Genomic DNA, 22,841 nt, shown 5'->3' with positions numbered 1-22,841 from the left:
GAAACGATATTCGACCTATTTTGATTAGTTTCCAACACATTTTTAATTATTGTAACTTTTAATGGCTTAGAAGAACATTCGGCGCGGGTAATTGCAAGTAAATTCAACAGTTATTTCGTTGATAGTGTTCAATCGATCAATCAGAGTATTGATTTGGCCAACGAACCTCTCGTAATAATACAGCTGGTCCATAATAACTGTAATTTTTCTGGTTTTCATTCTATTACTTTTGCACAGTTGAAAGATATATGTTTTTCTTTGGAGAAATCGGTTGGTATCGACAATGTCAACGCAAAAGTAATACAAGATTGCTTTCATGTCGATCTGCTGGACCTTATCAATGAATCACTGCAAACAGGGCACGTGCCTCAGGTTTGGAAGGAATATCTTGTAATTCCTATCCCCATGATTAAGCCGAAGAGCTCCGCCCCATTAATATGTTGCACATATTAGAGAAAATTTTAGAACTAGTTGTGAAAGGCCAGCTGATGGATTATTTAAATAGTAATGATTTGCTAAGCCCAGAGCAATCAGGTTATCGAGAGGGTTACTCTTGTGAGTCTGCTTTGAATCTGGTGTTAGCAAAATGGAAAGAAAAAATCGAGGCTAAAGAGACTATTTTTGCGGTGTTTTTTGATCTAAAACGCACTTTTGAAACAATTTCTAGGCCCTTATTGTTACAAAGCGCTTTGGTATCGTAGGGACAGCATACAAATGATTTGAGAGCTATTTGTGTGCTAGAACTCAGAAGACTCGTTTTATTGATTCTGAATCGGATTCCATTGCTAATACACTTGGTGTACCGCAAGGAAGTGTTTTAGAGCCCATTTTGTTCATTATTTATATTAATGACTTGAAGCGAGTTTTCCGGTGTTGCGATATCAATTTATTTGCTGGTGATACTGTTCTGTTCATTGCGGCTAAGGATCCTAATGACGTTGTGGCACTTTTAAATCAAGATTTACATTATCTGGCGAATTGGTTGAAATTTAGACAGCTTAAATTAAATATTAAAATAAAGAAATAAAGTATCTTGGAGTGATTATTTATGACAAATTAACTTTTAAGTCTCACATTGACAATGTCATGAAGAAAATGGCAAAAAATACGGTATTCTGTGCCGTTTGAAAAATGAATAAGTAAAATTAGTCTTTATGAGTCAATCATTTCACCACATATAGATTTCGCTCATCCATTTTATTCCTGGCAAACAATACGCAAATATTGAGATTGAACGTTTACTTACTTTACTTTACTTTTTTTGCTAACGGACAATTCTCCGGTCTAGGGCCGAACGAATTAGAGATGTCCAGCTTCTTCTGTCTTGGGCAGCCGTTCTCCAGTCTCCCCGCACACCAGCAGATCGTGCATCTTCTTCCACCGCGCACATCCACCGCGTGCGAGGCTTACCACGGAGTCGACGGCCTCTTCCTGGTTCTCTACTGAAGATAGTTTTGGCGGCTCTCTCGTCAGGCATCCTGGCTACGTGTCCAGCCCACTGAAGCCTGCCCCGCTGTATTACCTTCACTATATCAGCATGTTTGTATACCTGGTACAACTCGTGATTCATGCGTCTCCGCCACCCTCCACCATCCAATTTACCGCCAGGTATCGATCGCAGAACTTTACGCGCAAAAACTCCGAGCACTCGTCGATCAGCTGCCTTCAGCGTCCCTGCTTCATGTCCGTAAAGGGCCACCGAGAGTATCAGCGTCCTATACAGCGCTAGTTTTGTGCACATCCTCGAGTTTTATGCTGGACGCATTACGATGGCTTTCTGTGAAGCAAAGAGTATGTTTTCTAACAATTGTGTTTGTATATAAAATTTTTAATAACATGCTGCCTCGATTTTTGTGTAATCGAATTGATAGGGAAAGTGATTTTCATAGGTACAACACTAGAAACGCGGATGATGCTAGAACACCAAATTTTCTTTTTGAAAGATCACAGAACTCTCTGTTGTACAAAGGAATAATTTTTTTCAATTCGATGCCTAGATGGGTAAAACGTGCAGCAACAATGGGAGAGTTTGAAAGGCTTAGTATTTCACACAAAAAGTCTGTTTTGTAGACAGATTATATTGGATTTTTTTTTTAATTTATTGGGTAACCTAAGTTATTATGTTCACTGATGATGATGGATTTTTCTTTGAATTAGTTGTATTATATTTAATAGTAGAGTTTAAAAAAGAGTCGACTACACATGTTTGAGCCACGCGCGCGTAGAGTGACATAGACAATCTGGATATTGAGTACATCAGGATTAAACCCCTGAAATTGAAACAAAAAGCATATCGGGTTGGAAAGTTGCTTTTTGGTATGAAATAGCATCTAAGCTGTTATTCTGATTTTTGATATTTATCTGTTTTTGCGATTTTGAACTAGGGTTGGGAGAAAAAACTGAAAAGGCTTGGGTTTGCCTGTGAACTGTAAAGCTCATTATCGAGAACTATAGTATCACAGAGCCTCTCTCGTAGTTTTGGATCGTTATCCAGAATCAATTCTGATTAGTTAACACTCCTAAATGTTAGGTTCAATTCCTAACCAAGTCCAGATAATTTTCGGGTTGGAAACGTTCTGGCTGAGCCTTGGATCCATGATGGTATTGGAAAATCTTTTTTTTTATGCTCATTGTTAAATTATAGGAATTCTTTTGAAGGGTTACTATGTCTGTATTAATAACCAGTCCGTTATTTGTTTGCCAACTGGTTACATTGTATGACTCTATATGATATCTTACTTAGATGAATCGACCAGCTCAAACCGATGTAGGGGTATGAGGTGGGACCATCATCATCATCATCATTTCATCATCATCGTTTAATATTTTTTCACCTATTTGGCAGTTTTTTTTCATTGGCACAATTTTGAGTCATTTCCTTTCATTTCTAATTTATTTCTGACACATATTTTGGCACATTGTTGTTACACATTTTCGACTCATTTCCATTAAAATTTCTAACACATTCCTGTACAAAATACACCTTCATTCAATTTTTCAAAATTGGTGATTTATTTGGGTTTTTTATCATTTCATTTTGATTTTTAAAATGTTAAATTTGCCCATTTTCGATCTATTTTCCACACAGTTTTGGCATGTATTTTTGATACATTTTTATCGGTTATCCACACATTTTTATCTCTTAATAATACATTTTTAACACATTTTTTGCCACTTTTCTACACACTTTTGACATATCTCTATGGGCCATCCACATTCCGGGTAGACAGATTTTTAACGATTTTGACCCCTTCGTGGACAACTGCCATATAAAATCTAAAAATTTTGTGTGGACTGTGGACATTAACTAAACAGCTCCCCTGAAGCTGTCCACGTGGAATGTGGATGGCCCCTTGCGTATTTTTATCATGTATTAAAAACATTTTCTATTGATACTTGACACATGATATTCACAGAAAATATTTTAACACGCTTCTTGACAATTGTTTGGTGCATTTGGAAAACCTTTTTAACAGTTTTAAAGCAAATTGGTAATATTGTGCGTTGCCGTATTTTTATACATTTTTTTTCCTCTGTGTGAACTCATCACTGTGACTAGAGACGTTTGATCTATTGTGATATTGTCCAAATGTTTCTGTACTCCGCATTTCATATTATTGGCAGTATCACTATTTAAGTAAATGATACGATTTTTATTTATATCTGTGCTTGTGTGTGAGAGTTTACCCTTCCATGTCGAGCTTACTGCTCTACTATATCGCGCCTTTTTCTATCCTACCAATATCGCCAAATTACAATTCCCTGGAGTGAGACTACACCTAACGTTCCTCTCTGTCCAGATTAATTCTAAGAGGAACTTATTATGTCAAGAGGAAGAAGTCTTATCGAAACCTCGTTCCCCGTGCCAATATCGCCAATTACAATTCCCTGTAGAGGATAAATATTCCTGAGATCAGTTTCATTATAAGAAGGACTTATTTTGTCAAAAGGAAGAAGTCTTATCGAAACCTCGTTCCTCCTACCAACACCGCGTCACTATCACAATTCACTGAAGAGGCACTTAATGCTTCACCTCTGGTCAGTTTTATTATAAGTAGGACTTATATTTTATCCAGAGGAAGGAGTCTTATCGAAACCTCGTTCCTTTAGTCAATACCGCGCCATAGTTACAATTCCCTGAAGAGAACTATTATCCCTTTCCGACGGGGCTCATATACACTACCCATCATAAGTTTGGAATCGCTTTACTAAGTATTGCATTGCAGTATAGTGTAATTACGTAGGTGACTTAAACAAAACCTTCTCTCTCGCTTCATTGTTTTATTACTCACAACGCTAGTGTCTACATCGCAACTGCTACGAAAAATAAAAAACCGAAGCAAGCAAGTGTTTTTATAAAAGAATTGCTTCGATTTAGGTTTTGCTATCCGTCATTTTTTACCTACACAATTGTGTGGGCTCGGTCGGAAGGTGTTATACGTTACTCAGACCAGTTTTATTATAAGAGGGACTTTTTTGTTAGGATGAAAGTCAGCAGGGGAGTAGAATTCAGCTTGAAGGAAGGGTATGTAGTGGAGAGCCTGAGAATAAACCAATGTTAAAGTCCTCTGATAACCAAATGGCCTGATTCTACTAAGATTCGAATCCACGACCACTCGCCTATCAAAGCGGACTTTGTAGCCTACGAAGCTCCCCCTCATTTTTACACATTCTCAACTCATTTACCTTGTTTTTGAACATTTTTGCTTGATTCAGACATATTTTAGACATAATTGTGACGCATTTTTAACGCATTTTTTTATATTGGTGATAAATACGAAGCAAACCGCTTCATATATTTTTCAATTGTTGGTATTATTCCCCATGTGCGAAAAAACGTGTTTCGCATTACCTCGCTTCCATGGCACAGCATCCATAGCATCGGCCTTACCCTCGTGAATCCTAATCTCCTAACAGCCCGTTCGGATTTGAGCCGAAGGATGTCGCACTGTAAAGACAGCTTAGAACCAGCAGACATAAGGAGATAAAAATTAACTGCGCGTTTGGCATTGCATGTGTGCGTTGTCGTCAGTGGCTGTCGGGCTGTGAACCGAACGTATGGGGAGCTGGGAGAGCTGTGCAATACAATGAGGGCCAAATTAGTTTAAAACTTGCTGTCAACGAAAGACACTACTTTTGAGAAGTTTGCACAGAACGGAAACACAATATGGGCTGTTTAACAGAAACTGGAAGTCGCCATTTCGGATTACAAAATGTCACCCAAGGTTCCACTTTTATAAGTATTGAAATTTTTGGCAAGAACTACTTTAAGGTATTTTCCTGAAACCGGATGTCGCCATTCTAGGTATAATCTCTGACCTCTGGGCATCATTCTGTTTCTGAAAATACCAATATTGGATGGTATTTGACCACCCACAGAATTAAAGATGGAGGCTGGAATTGATTGCCGGTCTCTGAGAATCATCACGACTCCGTAGATAACACAGTGCAACATTTTTTTTGCCTTGGCTTCTATGTATGATTTTTTGATATATTTTGACGCAAAACCAAATTTCCCCGGGTTTGAACACATTTCACCTTAGGGGGCAACAATTGCGCCATTTTGAGTTTTTTTTAAAATCGGAAATTTTCGCTGTTTTTTCGAAGCAATTTTTTTTGTTTTGAAGCCAAATATGATAATTCTTAGAGTTAGTCCACATATCATTTTTTTACTTATCTTTAAAAAAAGCAGATCTTAATCGGACAAATACTGAGCTCAAAACGGTGATTCTTCGAAAACGGTTTTGGCATGGTTTAACCCTTAAATGCGCAATGTTGTTTTAAAACAACACTACTAAAAACGTTTTAAAATATGCGTATTTTAGTATTTTTCAGAAATACAATTCATTAGAACAGCTCTCTAGACTCTAACGAAGAAAACTTAACAGCTGGAAGTACTGTATTTGAATGTTTTGTTTTTATTTTTGCTGTCAAAATCTCGGAAACGAAAAAAAACATGGCGAGATTCCCGACTGGTGGTGACTGTCTTTGAAAATAAATTTTAAAATAAGGTTAGTGGTTGGTGAAAATGTCTGAATTATCAGTAGTTATACTAACAAAAGGTCAAGTTTAAAGTTACTGTTAACAAAAGTAATAGTTTAGACTTTATTCTGCGATAAAGTCTCAGTGTTGTTTAAAAACAACATGGGAATATTTGCACATTAAAAAGTAAATCCTCCAATTTTTTTATGCATATTGGTTAGTTTTAAGGCAGTAAACCTGTTAAACATAATTTTTATGTCATTAGATGATTTTTTAACGTCGCGCGTCTTTAAGGGTTAAGTATACTTCACAAAGCGAAATAATATTGAGTATATATGAGCATTAATGATAATGCGCTAATATCTATAAGTGGTAGTAATCTGTCTTATGTTGAGTGAAAAAGTCTCAAAAATCGATTGGTAGATGTCTGATTCACGTAAAATGTCAGTAACATGTCAATTTTGCCCCAATCCCCTACTAAAATAGGTTTATCTCGACGCTACATTGACTTATTCGAAATCTGTTTTATGTAATATCAAATATGCAAGTGATACTCAAAGATACAATAACAAATTGTCTTTACGTGATCTTCCCCCTTTTTTTAAATCAGACACCTATATACCTACCTACCACCGAAAACTTTCTTGAAAAAACTTCCAACGAACATTTTCATGTAAAAAAACCTACATGTCACCCCCCACTTTTATTTGTATTTAGAACGATTTAAAATTCTAGTGATTAGGTACACCTCAGAAAAGGAGGAAACTATATCAATAAGATCAATCGTTACAAAATATAATTTTTATATAATAGATTTATAATTAATAATTAGCTTTTTCAATTTTTGTAAAATGATGCTTCAATTTTACATCGTAATATGATTATCTTTCCAGGGTTAATAATATATTTTTACAAATTTTACATTTTTGAAACGTTTTTAACTGTTTTCAATTTTTTTATATTTTCCGCACAGTTTTGACTCATTCCCACTGATTTTAAACTTATTTTTGACACACATTCTGGAATATTGTTACACATTCATTTTTGTGTCATTTTTGTCAAAATGCTGACACATCTTCAACAAATTTGTGATAAAATTTGGATACATTTTTAAAAAACATTGATTAATTTAATTTATATCAAGCATTCATTTTGACTTTAATATTGTGTAATTTGACATTTTCGACAGCAAGCATCGAATATTCTGAACAAAATCCAACATGTCGGCCAAGTTTTATATGACGACCACCAATTTTGATGTTTACAAAAGAGAGCCCTATGCTTAAGCAGGCATGAGACGAAGCAAATATTTGCTATTTTTGGTACGAATTTTATATGCACAAAATAAAATCCGTACCCAAAATAGCAAATATTGCATCGTCTAATACCTGCTTTCGCTTTTCCAATGACATGTTGGTTTGAGTAATTTTATAAAAAAAAATCAAGAGGTATAGCAATTTTGGTGAGCTAAATTATGGTAGAAAACGAGGGGTTCACAGAAAAGTGTTAATTTCCAGCTAAAGAGGGGTTTATCGATTTGATCACATAACATGAACCGTCTGGTCTCGTTGGGAGTTGCTCATCTAAATTTTTTCACCAGTCAATTTATTCGCAAGCTATTGGAAATATTGTATATTATTATTGTTTAGAATCTTAATTTTCTGCTTTTTCAAACACAGACATCACTTTGACATAATTAGGAAAATTGTTCAAAGTATTAGGACAATGAAAAGTATTCTTTATTGCATCTCGCTCAAGAGACCAAATGCATGTAAAGCAAAAAAAGGAAATAATTCAGCAGAAGGGTATTGAACTTTTTTTGTATATTTTTGTTATTAGTTCAGTCGAAATCCGCATGATATCTCATGATCCGTTATTCAGCTTGTTAACAACTGGGTCTTATGATTCGATTCATATTGTTTTTTTTTAATTTTTATAAACATGTGTAAACGTTTTTGCTACGTTTCTAATTGGCTTTCAATACTCGGCAAACAATTTAGTTATTAGTTCATTTTTCAGAGTATTCTGAAATCCTACTAGAATCGCTTAATCGGCCTGTAACTACGCTTTGCACAAAAAATGTATGATTTTATTCTAAAGAAAATAATTCAAAACTTCTACAACTATCTGCCTACTCTACGGCGTGAAAGTATTTAGTTGTTGTCTTAAACAACTAAATTGTCTTTTTCAGAATTGAACTGCTTCATTTTTATCCATTGCTTTTTATTATACTACCATCTCCATTTGCTTTTGATTATGCTAACTTTTCGTTAAGTTTTACATTCGTACTATACCATCAATCGTGTATAGTTTCTATGTGTTCATGAGTTATTTTTTTATTTTAATTCATATCTACCACTTTCAGTATACATTTACCTGATAGGAAGCTCAAACCACTGACCGCTTGGTTCAAAACCAAGTGCAGGCCTTCTGGATTCGTCGAATAGCCTAAGCGTTGCAACATTTCGGTACTCACCCAAGAACGAACTGCTCCCGGGAGTCATAAATAAGTTAATCACTCAACCCATGACTGTAGCCGATTCGATAGCGTAAAACGCGCAACAATCATCGGTACCTATATAGTGATAATCAACCATTTTCCAACCGAAAATACATCTTTCGATTGTATTCGGGTGTAATTTGAATGCCCGAACAAATCCGCCGAAAAAAAGGCAGCAAACGGGAAATCACTCGATCAATCGATCGATCGATCGTTCGTCCCGGCCAATCATGCGTTCGTTCTCTAATCAACCCGAGGCTAATTGACGAAAAGAACCAAACAAAAAAAAAAAAAAAACGTTAAACCATATCACATATGATGCGATTTCAATCCGTTCCTGTCCAGACACTGGGCAGACACCCGGTCCCGGTAATGGTGGCAAATGGCCATCTAGAAGTAATACCAGATTTTCCCCGAGCTATTCAATTCGGGCAGGCGGGATTCGAGGAATGCAGCAAAAACATCCCTCTTAATTCGATCCCTCTTTCTCTCGAGACGGCGGTGGTGATCTATAGTTTTGTCTTTCATGTTGCCTTTATTCTTACAATAATTTCAATCATTTTCCACCAGCCCGCGCAGCCGCAGCCGTTTGTTTGATGGACAAAATTTTCGTTCAATATTGCTTGAAGCGTGTAAAATTGAGTGGCTATATTTTTATTTCGATTTTTTTCTGTTCTTTTACTCTTCCCCTCACTACTTAGGGCTTGGGAGGGATGCATGCGCGGGGTGTTGATCCATTTGTATTTAATAAAGCAAAAACAAAAAAAAAACAAGAGAAATTGAGAATACACCGCAGCAGCAATCCATCAAGAAGCATCAAACGAGCAGAGATCGAAACAGGCCTGAATGCTGATCGGTCTGGATGGAGAAGATTCGATTTGTTGGCATTGCACACACATGTGCATGTACACAACACATTTCTGCGAGTGTGCACTGCCTGTGATCGCATAATTGTAACATTCGACATTTTATGGATTTCGTGCTTTTTATTGGGAAATGCTTAGAATAGTATGTACTTTTTACATCTGGAAAAATATGCTTATGTTTGTGTGAAAAAAGTCGTAAAAAATACCAAGTTGTTTTGTCACATAGCGTAAATAACCGCATAATTGTCACACTACTTAACTTTTTCAACTTTTTTGTCAAAAAAGTTTCCATCCAAATCCACATCTGCATCCTTTGGAACTCGGAAGTTATTCTGGTCCGGTAACCAACCACCGGTGATCCGTTTCTGATGTTCAGCTCATGCTTGTTGAATACATGAAAAACTTCCTTTTCCATGTGATATATTCCAAAAGTAGCTTGAAAGTGACGGCATAAATGTATCATTGCAAAAATGTCAACCAATTTGACTTCAAAAGTAATATTCAATGTATACATAGTGTAAATAGTGCTTTCTTCATGATACTAAGTTTAGTTAAAGTGTCTATTTGCGAGAATATATTAGTAACAATGCATTTAAGGTCAAAATATAAAAGTGCGAATTGCTCGAACAACCAATTTTGCAAATGTTACAAATATGCGATTATGGGCAGTGCAGTTCGCTATCAGAACGGCAGGATCGTAACCGCCAAGTCGCCAAAGCAGCGATCCGGACCCGAGAGCGGGAGAGCATCAGCGAAAGAGACAGCAAAAAATGAATTAATATAAACGTAGATAAACGTTTTCACTTTATAGGTCCATAATTAAAGATAATTTTTATCGATTTTTGTGCAGTTTTTGTTTCGTTTCGTCTTCGCTCTCGCTTTCCGGTGCATTTTTTTTTCTCCCGATCGACTGCAAGTGGTGACCTGACTGACTGGCTGGCTGGCTGGCTAGAAGGGGCTATCAGGCTGCTTGGCTGGTTGACTGACTGACTGACTAAGCGACTGAAGTTGCCTGAGTGACTGATCGGGTTCGTCGCTTGGGCTCTGTGTTTTAGGTCTGCGCTTATCATTTCTCGATTTCAATTCCCTTTACCCCGCTTCTGCGCTCTCCACAAATTTGTGGCGGGAATGTGTCCCGGGCTCAGCGAGGACAGCCGGATCGACAATGATGTGCTACGGCTCAACATTACTTAGAGATGACCCCGCAGGGGAGACCCCAAATACGGAGAAGGAATGCATAATGATGATAGGTCCGGGTGGTGGTGGGGCTTCTATTTCGTAAAAGCAATGTTTAGTTCGATTAACCTATCATTTAATATTTTTCGATTATATTTTTGCTGCGATTTCGACATGTGGTTGTTGTTTTTTTTTGCCTGCTCTGCTGCTTTCGATCTGACCGCGGCTGTGATCTAGTCAGGATCGCACGGAAGGTGGCTATGCGGAGCGGAGAGGCTTTTATTATGATCCGATGCGCGATCGATCGATCGATCAATTTATGGAATCGATTCGATACTTTGTTCATTTAAACTTTCTGCTCTTCGTCAAAAACCGAATTCTCGCTAAATGGCAGCCCATAATTGGATCGTTTATCGCACTAGTGACACCTTTCGTGGCAGAGTTGCGGTTCGGCTCCGATGTTCCCAGGGTCTATCGGTTACAGTTTCTTCGGCAGAATTCGTGACGGATTGACTGCTGAGTTGGTTCATGAAGCGTTGGTTAACGAGAAGCGAATAATTTATTGTCAACCTCGGTCATCAGCGGCTATTACAAAAATAGCTGATAGTATTACTGTATAAGAAATGTAAAATAATTCTGTCTCAAGCACAGTTTATGCCAGATCTGGAATTGATGATGCTTTCTTTATAGATCAGGTTTGCGCCATTTTCACATGTTTCATAATGTTTAAACGGTATAGAATACACAATGAAGATAATTGCTCAGTCAAAATGCTAATTAGGCTCGAGATTTTACAAAACTTTATGTATTGTATTTTTCAGTATTTGTCTGTGAAGAAAAAGGTTCAGTTCATGATTGCGATGCAACTGAATAATAATAATAATAATATATCTATCAAACCAACTGTGTTGCGCATAAAATTTGTCAAGGATTGTTTCAAAATTGTGTAGTAAAAAAATTATTTGAAACATCAGCAAATAACTCAACCGCTTCAGTTAAAATCAATACCGTTTACCAGTGAGGGTCATATACACAGCATAACCTTCGTAGCGTGTATATTCGGCCAAGCCGACGACTTAGGGGCATCGAAGCAGTTCTCATTACTGTCTTTTCTTTGGGTGGCTGATGTTGCTGTAATGAATCCATTTTTCATCCCCCGTCACGATGCGAAGAACAAAACCCTTCCTTTTTTAACACTGAAGCAGTCACTCAACGTCCCTTGGGTTTAAAACGTAAGGAGACTCAACTTCTTTGTTTTCGAATTACTCCCAAAGCATGCATTCGCTTGGGACTGGCTTGGTGGGTAACTTTTGATACCAAAGCAAGCTGTTCCTGCGTGCGGCATGGGTTCTTATCGAGCAATTCCTTCAATTCAGCGTCTTCTATGTTTTTTGGAGTTCCATCAAAATCGAAATTACCATCTTCAAAACGACGGCTCGACCATAACGGCTCGTTGTTTCAGTTAGAGTAGCTTCCCGTAAACTTTTTTCAACTTTCGATGCACTTCAGTCGCTGGTTTTTTTCTTTCGAGTAGAATGAAAAGAGTAACACTCCCCGCAAATGACGATTATTTGGTACATAATCAGACATTTTCACACAACTAAGAGTAGATGACGCTACAATAAAATCATCAATGTGTCAAAGAGGTTTGTATACCATATGTCTCAGCTTGGTTCATTGCTATCTAAACATATAAAAATGCAGCTCTGTCTGTCTTTTCCATATAGGCTTGGAAACTAATGAACCGATCGGTGTGAAATTATGTACATGGGGGTTTTAGGGGCCGGGAAAGGTGACTAAGACAGTTCGAAACTCCTCCCTCTTCTGGATGGGAGGGGTTCCATCCAAATGAAACACAAATTCATGCACATCTCGAAAACTAACCAAGCAAATGGAACCAAATTTGGCAGGTGGATGTTTTTTTAGAGCGAGAAAATTTTTTGACTCTAGACGCCATTGTTAAATTTAAGATGAAAACTTCCGGTTTCTATCCGGAAAATGTCTCCAAATATCATTTTGAAATCCAAGATGGCGACTTCCGGTTTCTGAAAAACAACGGGATATGACCAAATACCATATAATACCAAATATGGGTATTTCCGGAATTGTTATGATGCACTGAAGTCACAAATCGACCTCAGACAACATTTTGAGTTGTAAGATGGTGACTTCCGGTGACTGGAAAACTGCCGAAAATGACCAAATATCACCCAATATGGGAGTATATTTTACCAGAATGACGCTCAGAGGCCAGAAATTGTCTCCAAATGCCATTTTGAAATCCAAGATGGCGACTTCCGGTTTCTGGAAAACAGTCAAAATGGCCGATTTCCATCCAATATGAGATGCTCCGATACCAGAATGATACACAGGAGCTAGAATGACCACAGACACCATTCTAAATTCTAAGATGGGGACTTCAGGTTTCTGGAAAACAGCCGAATATAACCAAATAATACCTATTATGGGTGTTTCTTAAACCAGAATGACGCTCAGGGGCCAGAAATTGTCTCCAAATGCCATTTTAAAATCCAGGATGGCGACTTCCGGTTTCTGAAAATCAGCCTAAAGTGACCAAATACCACCTTATATAAGTGTTTCTTTGACCAGATGCAAGGAGCTAAAAATTGACCTCAGACACCATTTTGAATTGTAAGATGGCAACTTCTGGGAAACAGCCGAATACTACTGCATATGAATATTTCCGTAATCGAAATAATGTATAGAAGCCAAGCATTGACCCTGGACACCTTCTTGAATTAGAAGATGACCACTTTCAGTTGCTGGAAAACAACAAAAATAACTGAATACCACCCAATTCGAGTATTTCCGGAATAGAGGTGATATACTAAAGGCAAAAGTCGAGGATGTTGTCATTCCGATAAAACCAATAACTTCAAACGATATAAACAAATCGCAAGAAATCTATGAATTTGGAATATTTAAAGTTATTAAATTGAACACAAAAATAGGCGGGACGATGTTTACCGGGTCAGCTAGTTGAAATATAAACAACGAGAACTTAGTTGCGCACCTAATAGAATATACAGTCAGGTATTTTTTACGCGGGGGATACGTACCTCGTAAAAAAACCGCGTAAAAACCGCGTTAATTTGAAAATCCGCGTAAAAAAACCGCGCTAATTAAAAAAATCCGCGTTAATCAAAAATCCGCGTAAAAAAACACGTTTTTTTTTAAATCCGCGTAAAGTAGTCCAGCAAGAAGGGCTTTAGAAAAAACCCGAGACGCTCTAGAACCAGTATTTGAAATTGTCCTCTTTGATGGTCATTCCGGATCTTTCGGCGGGCGGAGAATATTTTTTAGACTAAGTCTTTTACTATATGAACACTTGAACGTTTTTGGTTCCAAACCCACGTTAATTCGAAATTCGCTAAAAATTTTTTGAATCAGCGCGGTATCGCGTAAAAAAAACCGCGTTAATTCAAAAATCCGCATAAAAAAAACCGCGTTAATTTAAAATTCCGCGTAAAAAAAACCTCGTAAAAAATCCGCGTATAAAAAAACCGCGTAAAAAAACCCTGACTGTATAGTTAAAAATGCCAAAAAAGATCGGTTTAACATTATTGTCGAGAAAAAGCTTTATCAACTTTTCCGTGCTAATATTTCGTCGTATAGCTTTGGTTTCCGATGTCTTCCTTCCCGTTCCGGCATAGAATGGACCAGCTTTTTTCAAAAGAGCATAGTATCAATCGACTTCTCTACGATCTGCCACAGTTTCTCGATGGGATTTGGTGACTAGGCGGGCTTTTACTTTTGACGTGAGCCTACGTTTTTTCGTAAGGGTCCACTTTTAAATTTCTCGCGTTTCTTGTGACACATTTGTTTATGGTTCATGCATAATTGAATTCCTGTATTTTATCATCAATCATCCAACTGTTCTCGTGGAAGAGATGGTCTCATTATTATGCATGCAAGCAGCACAGACATGCGGCTCGGACTTCTGAAACAGAAGTATCAGCAGCAGTTCTCAAATATCTTCCGAGAGATGATGCATATGAAACACATACAACTATACAGTTTTTGCAAGCTCTTACATTCTCGCTTCTACATTTACGAAGCTGGTCGTTTTTATTCTCTAAAGCAATGAAAACGACCAGCTTTGTAAACGTAGGAGCGAGAATGATGAAACTTGCAAAACTCGTGTAGTTGCATGTGCTTCATATGCATCATCTATACTTTTGCAAGTTTCCTCATTCTTGTTACAATGAGACCAAACAATATTAAAGCGGTGATGAAACTGAAACCAATGACTTTGGCAAGTAACAATTAAGGACGTGATAATTTTAGTTTTCCACCCTCTTGCTCACTGTGTTGTGTGTTAATTAATGATAGCTCGTAATCTTCTACTTTTCCTCCTGCTTGGGTGTCTTGCATGATTTTTTCAATTTTTTGATGCAAAAATAAGTTTCCCAATGGCGCCATTTTGAATTTTTGAGAAATTAAAAATTATTATTTTTTTTTTCAACGCCATTTTGTTTTAAAACCAAGTATCAAAATTCTAAGCAAATTCACAAAGCAAAATAATGTCAAGTGTGTAGAGCATTGGAGTCCCCACCTTTTTGTAAGTCGAAGGTCTGGCTCGTTTTTAAACTCGATCCACAGTTGTGGACGACAATTCCCGCTTACTTGCGATATCTCAGACGAAAAGGTTGGAATTTCACTTGAAACTGCTGGCCACTCTTTTCATAGTTTTTGTGGTCTTTGGATTTCGATTTTTCCCCGATCCTGTCTTCCTGGCAGTCGACAAACGTTCTCCAAACACTTTTATTACGTTGGCGACAATTGATTTGATCACATTCAATAATTTCGCCAACTTAGCGTGCGAGTATATCGGACTTCAGCGATGCACGAGCAAAACTTTGTTGCGTTGCTCCTCTTGCTTCGATGCAATTTTCAGATGCAATCAAATAAAAAAAAATAAAACATAAGACAACACACATCTTTAGAATGGCCATTCTGTTTCGGAACAGAGTGGTTTATGTACATGAATCGGTGTAATACTTTCATATAACACGTAACATGTAGCATATTACATGTGATAAGTGATATGTCACTTGTTCTGTACATCTCACACGTGATATGCAACATGTTATACGTAATGTAACACGAAAAATGTAAAATGTGTAATATTATGTAATATGTAACATTAGACTGGGACACGGTTATATGGGAAAAAACGCGATGGTGTTATTTTTTCCCTCCCATGCACTTTTCGTGTTCCTTATGGGTCCTATAACAACTGTGTAACTTTTCAGATCGATCGGTGGAACTATATTTTTGCGCCCGATTTTTAAAGTTTCCATACGATTTTATATGAGAAAATCCACTTTTTCACAACTTATTCTCTATAAATGTCCAGTTGTCTCCTACAAATATATGGATACATGATATTTGTAGGAAATTTTCCTGGTAAAACTAAGGCGCTACGATGCTTGTAGAAAAAAATATTTACCAATTATTCAAACTGATTGAATGTCTGACGAACGGCTCACCATCGAATTTCACTAGCAATACTGCTGCAGCACGCTCGCCGCTGGGTGTCGCTTATACTTTATTTGAAAACGCGGCTTAAAGCTCATCTATGGGAGAAAAAACCAGTTTTAACAAAATAAATTACACGATGATCAAAGCCTGCAAACAATTAGTTAACTTATCAACATGCAGTGTATAAATGTGTCAAAATCTAAGAATAATTTTGTAAAAACGTGTTACAAATATGTCGAAACAAGTGTTTAAAATTGTGTTGGAAATATATTAAAATTATATTGAAATGTGTCTAACATGAGTTGACATTTTATCATATATGTATCTGAGGTTTGCTCAAAATGTAAAGTGATCAATTTTACTCCAAATCGGAATGAAATTGATTACTCATAAGATCTGCACACACATGGCAGATGATAATTTTTAAATTAAAAATCATCAACCGAAGTTACCTTAGGAAAATGAAATAAGGATGTTTCAGGTTTAAATCAATTCATCTCTGATCAATTTCGACGGTACCCGATTTTCACTAACGGGTTTTACGTGGATTTCCTTTTCTCACTAGAACACGAATTTATATTTCACAAACTGTCCACAATTCACTTCTAACATTTGCTGTCAAACAACTACTTGAAATATAACAACGAAAAGAGTTACATTTTTGCTTGAAAAGAGCTTGACTGGTGCAGAACATTGTCTACATGTTATGAATAACACCGCCGCGAATGGAGCTGTCAAAATTCCACGTGCGCACCCAGCCTACTTGACTGGGTACGCGAACAGGGCTACGTTTGCATAAAGCATGCACTTTGCATCGACGGTTGAACTGGTGGAGAGCAAAGATAGAGTCTAGATTGTTTTACTTTGCATGAGTTAAGAGAATATTATACCCATTTGGGCAGTTAAATGCCACCGATTATCACTGAATCTACGATAGTTTCTAGAAGTAATAATGGTTAATGAATTGAACACAAATTAAGGGGGAATTCTAAACGAGAATCGGAAAAGTTTCAATGTTTAATCAATTCTTTTTGTTTTGCTTTTTCTTTTCTTTTTCAATTGCACAGCCGAGCTTAAGATGGACGTGATCCGTGAGCGCGAAGTCAAAGATTCGCTGGAACGTCAGTTGGCCGATGAAAAGCGACTTCGAGGTAAGCTTGCGTCCCTCGTAAATTTCTCATTTTGCTTTGGTTCTGAATCGAACCTTGCACCGAAGCGCAAGGGAATTTGTGTGCTGTATAAATAAATATATTTTAAATTGGATTAGTAAATTATACTTTGAAGAAAGCATCAGAAATGAAGATAACCAACCGGTGGTGGTTTATTATTGTTCGAAATGTAGCTTCGAACACAACGGAACAGGGGAAACAGACTATTTCGGAATGATTGATGAAATTCGTCAACGATTTGGCTGCATAAATCACAATGAAATTGTTAATTTTGGAAACGTGATTAAGTTTTGAGTTAGCGATAATCTTCAGAGAAATATTTTCTTTTCGATCAGGACTCTACCAAAAGCGTTTCAAGAAGGAGCGCCGGTTGCGGGTGCAGCTGAAGGAACGACTAGATGCCGAGCGGAAGCGGCGCACTCAGCTGGAAGAGATTATCAAGGCTTCGGGAGCTCCGGCGGAAGCATTACGGATTATCGCAGGTAAGTTCGGGCTCGTTGTCGCGTGGTGTCACAAATCCGTTGAAACGTGATTTCTCCCCAGAAAACATTAACAACGACCAGCAGCGCGAGAAGGAGCGAGAACGGGAACGTGAAGCCGAGCGGGAGCGCGAAAAAGAACGGGAAGCGGAACGCGAACGGGAAAAGCACCGTGACAAGGGTCGCGACGATCGGGATCGAAGCGATTCCGATCGGCTGCGGGAACGGGAGCTGGACCGGGAGCGGAGTCGAGAGCACGAACGGGACCGGGATCGCGACAGAGGATCCTCGGTCGAACGGTTCTCCAAGGAGGGCAGTCCGATTATATCGCGGGCTGGTGTGAGTCAGGGCGTTTCGCCCCCGCAGCCGCACATCCCCGAGGGGAAAGCGTGGAACTATCCGGGGTTGGACATCATGGCCACCGGAGCATTCTGGCAGAATTATTCCGGTAAGTTGAGTGTTGTTTATGAGAAAAACCTAAAATTAAAATCCACTAAAAAGTCTGGTGATAAAACCTGATATTTTCTGCGAAAACCTCCAAGTGACAGTTAAAAAACCCTACACTTGCGAAATGGCTCCACCTCGAGTCGTAGCGTGAAATTGAATCAACTTTGTTCATTCTTGCCGTGTTTATGATGTCTCACTTGGCATATCATGGCCTAGAAGCCTTCCCCGGCCGAGGAAGGCTGGGGTGTACGCAGTTTTTCATAATAGCACAAATTTTTAGCATTCCATGTTCCCACCAACCCCCTTACGGCAAGCATCAAGGCATCACCGAAGCAAAGAAGGGGGAGAAAAGTAACTTTTTATAATATCTCTGTTTGCTTTGTTGGTTCTGAATGCTTCGCGAAAGAAGGCCCTGTGGCATGCATGCAGACAGCCGCGTCGCAGCAACCGCATGCGATTTTCGGCATTCTTAAGGCGGATTTTCACCGTCGTGAAGAAAAGTACCGACCGCGACCGTACTTAGGGTGCCCGTCGGGTGCGTGAAGAGTGCCGCCGCTCGTCGAACGGCTTTTCACTCTCACGTTCTTACTGGACGGAGTTTTTTTTTGTCGCTTTACCGTGGCGGTATTGAGAAAAAAATACACACCCGCAGGGGACGAACAGGCGGAAAAAGTCTGCCACCCCCTTTGCTTTCGATCACCGTTGTAATAATAAAAGCAACAGACAACAACAGCAGTCAGTAGTCCTCTCAGTCACTTGATGATGAACGGTACAAGCATTCCCAGTCCCACATTCGAAAAAAACTGGAAGGCACAAAAATGAATAAATTGGATTATGCTTATGAAAAAACATTTAATACAAATATAGGAACAAGCCGAATAAAAACGGCTCTCCTTGCTTATCCCGCACTCGAACTGGGGTCTTTGGGTGCCGGGCTTCTTTTTTCCACAATACTTAAACCTTATCACATTGCATGGGAGTCACGAGGAAGGTGGCGAGGAAGTTATAAGAAAAGGCATCACTTTACATTTTTCCACAGGGCACACAACAGAAAAGAAATTTCGCTTTCCTCACTTTTAATATATATTCAAATTTGTGTTGCAGAAAGTGCTCATTTGTATCGACATTGCGACGTAAATGTAGCGAAAAGCCGTCCGCGTAGTAGGCCTGTTGTTTTTCATTTCTTTTTTCGCTGGTTGGCTTTGCTTGTACGATTTGGCAAACGAGCCACGAGGGAAGGGGGGCAAATTACCCAAGAGACACACGGAAGAAAAGCGGAAATAAAATGGATTGATGTAAAATTGCAAAATGATTATGAAAATGGATCTAACTTCGTTACGTTACGATTGACATCATTATTGTCATCATTTGTTTTATTCCACTGCTGCTGCTGCTTGGCGTTTCTTTTCTCTTCCACCTCGTCCTGCGAGAAGTGACAGAAAAAAAAATAAAACCGTCAGGAGGGTGGAGGAGGGTGCATATGGAACTGGAAAACGGTGCCGGTATTGAGTGCAAAGCCAGCAAATAATAGCAAGCTTCAGCGGTTTTCAATAGCGCTGATAACGCGATTTGCTGAAAAGTTTGCCACCACCGCCGGCCGTAGCAGGCGATGAAATTTGCATACACAACATGGTTTGCTCTTGTTGTTGTTGCTGACTGTTGTCGCCAAGTGGTTTCGGTTGTAACAATTGCTGGTGGAGAGGAAAATTGGGTCGTCACAGTTGTGCACGAAAGTCGATGCGATATTTACGCAGCTCGGAATGTCTTTTTGATATCGATGAAATTAGAGTGGGACGGGTGAGGGGGCGGGTGAGAGCCGCCGCCCGACCGGAACTAATAAAATTACGAAGAAAAGTTGCGGCCTGCTGTGAAATAGGGTCGTTTTTCCAGCAGATGATTGGGTTTTATTTATGATGTCGGTTTCCGGTGGACCTGTTGGTTGTGTGCAGGAGAGGATTGCTTATGATTTAGAACGAGTCCAGAAATCAGTAAAAAAATTTAAGTTTGTAAATGTTCACCAGTTTAGTAGAGTGGGTTCCTAACTTCAAAGTAAGAATTAAACTTGCGTAGCTTTTTTTCTACTTGAACGAAATTGCCCAGTTGCTCTTCAGAGTGTTGTTTATACATCCGCTAAGTTTTACAGTCGTCAGTAAAATCCCGGTCGAGATACTTAGCAGAAAATAAGTGAACCGTTCGCGAAAGAATTTTGCTCACCCACATGAAAAATCCTGGGTTATCGCATCGTGACTTGGGAAAATATGTATACATTATTCAACCATTTAAAAGGTCTTGAAAGAATCAGGCAATGATTGGTAGTGGACTTTAAACAAGGAGCTGGACAGGAACCGGTAATAACGCGCGAAAAACGAGGGTCAGCGTTCGTTTCATACGGGATCCGAAAATTTCGACGTGGGACATGGTCATTAAACCTGATGTTTAGAAAAGTTTCGCTCAGAAGGCTAAAAACGATTGTACACGGTGCCGAATTTCCCAAATCGGGATGAAAGCCAGCATAACGCGTGCTCACAAACTTTACACGAATTACAAGGTTTTTGTGCCGAAAGACATGAACCCACAGAACTGCTACTATGCACATAGGGGGCATCAATAAAATATGTCCAGCATTTATCCAAAGTACATTCAAAAACTTAACCGATGCATGTAAACTGAAGTAAGCATACATACTAAACTACCGTAAAAATTTGATTTTGTTTCGTTAACTATAGCCGACTTACCAACCAATCTAAAGTATTGCAATAATTATCGACTCACTCTCTATCGTAAAAAAAATTCAAAGCACCGTTAGAAGGATTCGTCTGTGAGAAAGACTTCGATCTTTGGGGCTATTAAGCTGGCAAGAGAAACACTGAAGAAAAGTACCCAAAGGAGGCTAGAAAAATGTACAATGAGGTTCTTATAAAGTACGAAGAATGCATCCTCACCCACGGAACATAAACAGTTTTTCGGACAAATGTTCTATAGAGCCACCAGGTGAAGTGATGTCCCTAGCAAGTCCAAGCAACTTTTTACTGATAAATTTGCAAGAAAGTTTATGACCTGGCAAGGTTTTTTTGGTAGTTGCGGACAAGGTTTCAGGTTTTTGTGACAAATAGACTATGAATTTCAGAATGTGCAAGCAGACGTGCCTGAAAAATGTCTTCTTGCGTACCTACATAGACCTCTCCAATCGTGCATGTATTGGTGCACTTTACACTATGTAAGTCGGATCGAGAATGAGGCAGGCCTTTTCCGTTCTTGATTTTTGCCCAAATTTCCTTTTTTACCTGCCAAACCCCTTGGAGCAGTAGACTCTCTCTCACACAGAGTGAGTAATTATCCACATTTAGGCGTAGAGTATTTCAGTCGCAGAGTTCCTTTTCATTTATTTGCTCTCTCAGTTTAAGAGGGAGTAGTTTTCGTTAGCTTCTCCTTTACTAGAAGAGAAGTTGGCCAAATATCAAAACATTTAGGTTCACATTGAAGCCACATCCTAACCGTTTTCGAATTTAATAGTATAGGAAGATTCACAACTCACCATGGGTGCGTATTCTGCAGAAAGTTCGATTTTATACTGTTTTTGTCGCACCCCAGAGCGATCAGAACGGTAACGCAATGCTCAGTTGGTCGCCGAGCAATTTATTTCATTTTTCTTGCGTCCGCGGATGAGCAATTTACAAGAGTTTCACTGGATTTTTGCTCTGTCAAATTAGGAGCGTTTTTTCGTCAGAGAAACTATTACTCTGCGCTCTCTCTACAGCAGATGGCGTGATGCACATTGAATGTAAGCTCGCAGTTGTTGAGAGGGAAGAAAACTTTTTCTTTTTAAGATGAAGATGAGCAAAACAAAGCCTGAAATGAGGCAAACAAATATATTTTTCTATTTGTTCAACCCCGGTATAGTAAAGCAAGAGTCAATTATGAGGCAAACAACACGAATTTAGTGTGCGTGACTGAGCTGTCAGAAAGCTCTATGAAAGCTCACACTAGACTTGTTATGTTTTGGCCTGATTTGGAAAGCTGTTATTACAGAGGCAATTGTTAAACAGAAGTTAAAAGAGAGTGGAGAGGTGACCCGGGATCTGATAGAGATGAAGAGTCACCATTGCTGGCCACGCCCTCATTTACCGTAGTTTGGGGATATTAGAATGGTTATTGATGATTATTCTACACGCAAAGTTGGACGGTGCGAAACCAGTACAAAATTGTGCGTTTTTAGCGCAATTGTTTATGTAATTCGGAACCAGTACAATGATTGCGTGTTGGGCATAACGCAATTAATGCTCTAGCGATTCTCCAATGTATTTGGCAGCTCCAAACTACTACACCTAAACAGTTTCAACTGGTATCAAGCAGCATTGCGAGTGAGCGAGAAGCAAAACCTTCCTCCTCCTTTCTGCTTGAGGACGAGTCATATGCTACGCTTTTCAAGTCTTTTGCACACACGCTTTCGAGATACTTTTTCTTCTTCATGCATTCCTCTGAATAGCAGCAAGCACGCACCGACAGTGTGAGTGAGACTAACAACTCTGGTGCGTGTCGCAATCCGAACCGAAAGAGAAGCGAAACAGCAACTTGCAAATTGTATGTGACGTGTCTAGTCTTCTCGCACGTACATGGAAATTCTACGAGCGAGAGAGAAATTTCTCTCGTCGCTTGAGAAAAAAGCGCGTGCACAGAATGACAAATAATAATTATTCACAATTTACAAGTGTTGCCA

The 22,841-nt window shown here is 38.7% G+C and overlaps 1 protein-coding gene across 9 annotated transcripts in view; it reads left to right on the top strand.

Moving 5' to 3' along the window:
- The window catches only part of LOC129727289 (dachshund homolog 2), a 109,991-nt gene that overhangs the window by 79,859 nt on the left and 7,291 nt on the right, over window positions 1-22,841 (top strand). For all 9 annotated transcript variants that reach the window (XM_055684971.1, XM_055684973.1, XM_055684969.1 and 6 more), the window contains 3 exons: window positions 17,097-17,180; window positions 17,534-17,680; window positions 17,742-18,125. In XM_055684971.1, the coding sequence (XP_055540946.1) occupies window positions 17,097-17,180; window positions 17,534-17,680; window positions 17,742-18,125 (615 nt within the window). The remainder of the gene's footprint in view (window positions 1-17,096; window positions 17,181-17,533; window positions 17,681-17,741; window positions 18,126-22,841) is intronic.

Source organism: Wyeomyia smithii, chromosome 3 (assembly GCF_029784165.1).
Source record: "Wyeomyia smithii strain HCP4-BCI-WySm-NY-G18 chromosome 3, ASM2978416v1, whole genome shotgun sequence".
Classification (NCBI taxonomy): Eukaryota; Metazoa; Arthropoda; class Insecta; order Diptera; family Culicidae; genus Wyeomyia; species Wyeomyia smithii.
Note: the sequence above shows the minus strand (reverse complement) of the source record. Positions and strands in the feature narration are given on the sequence as shown.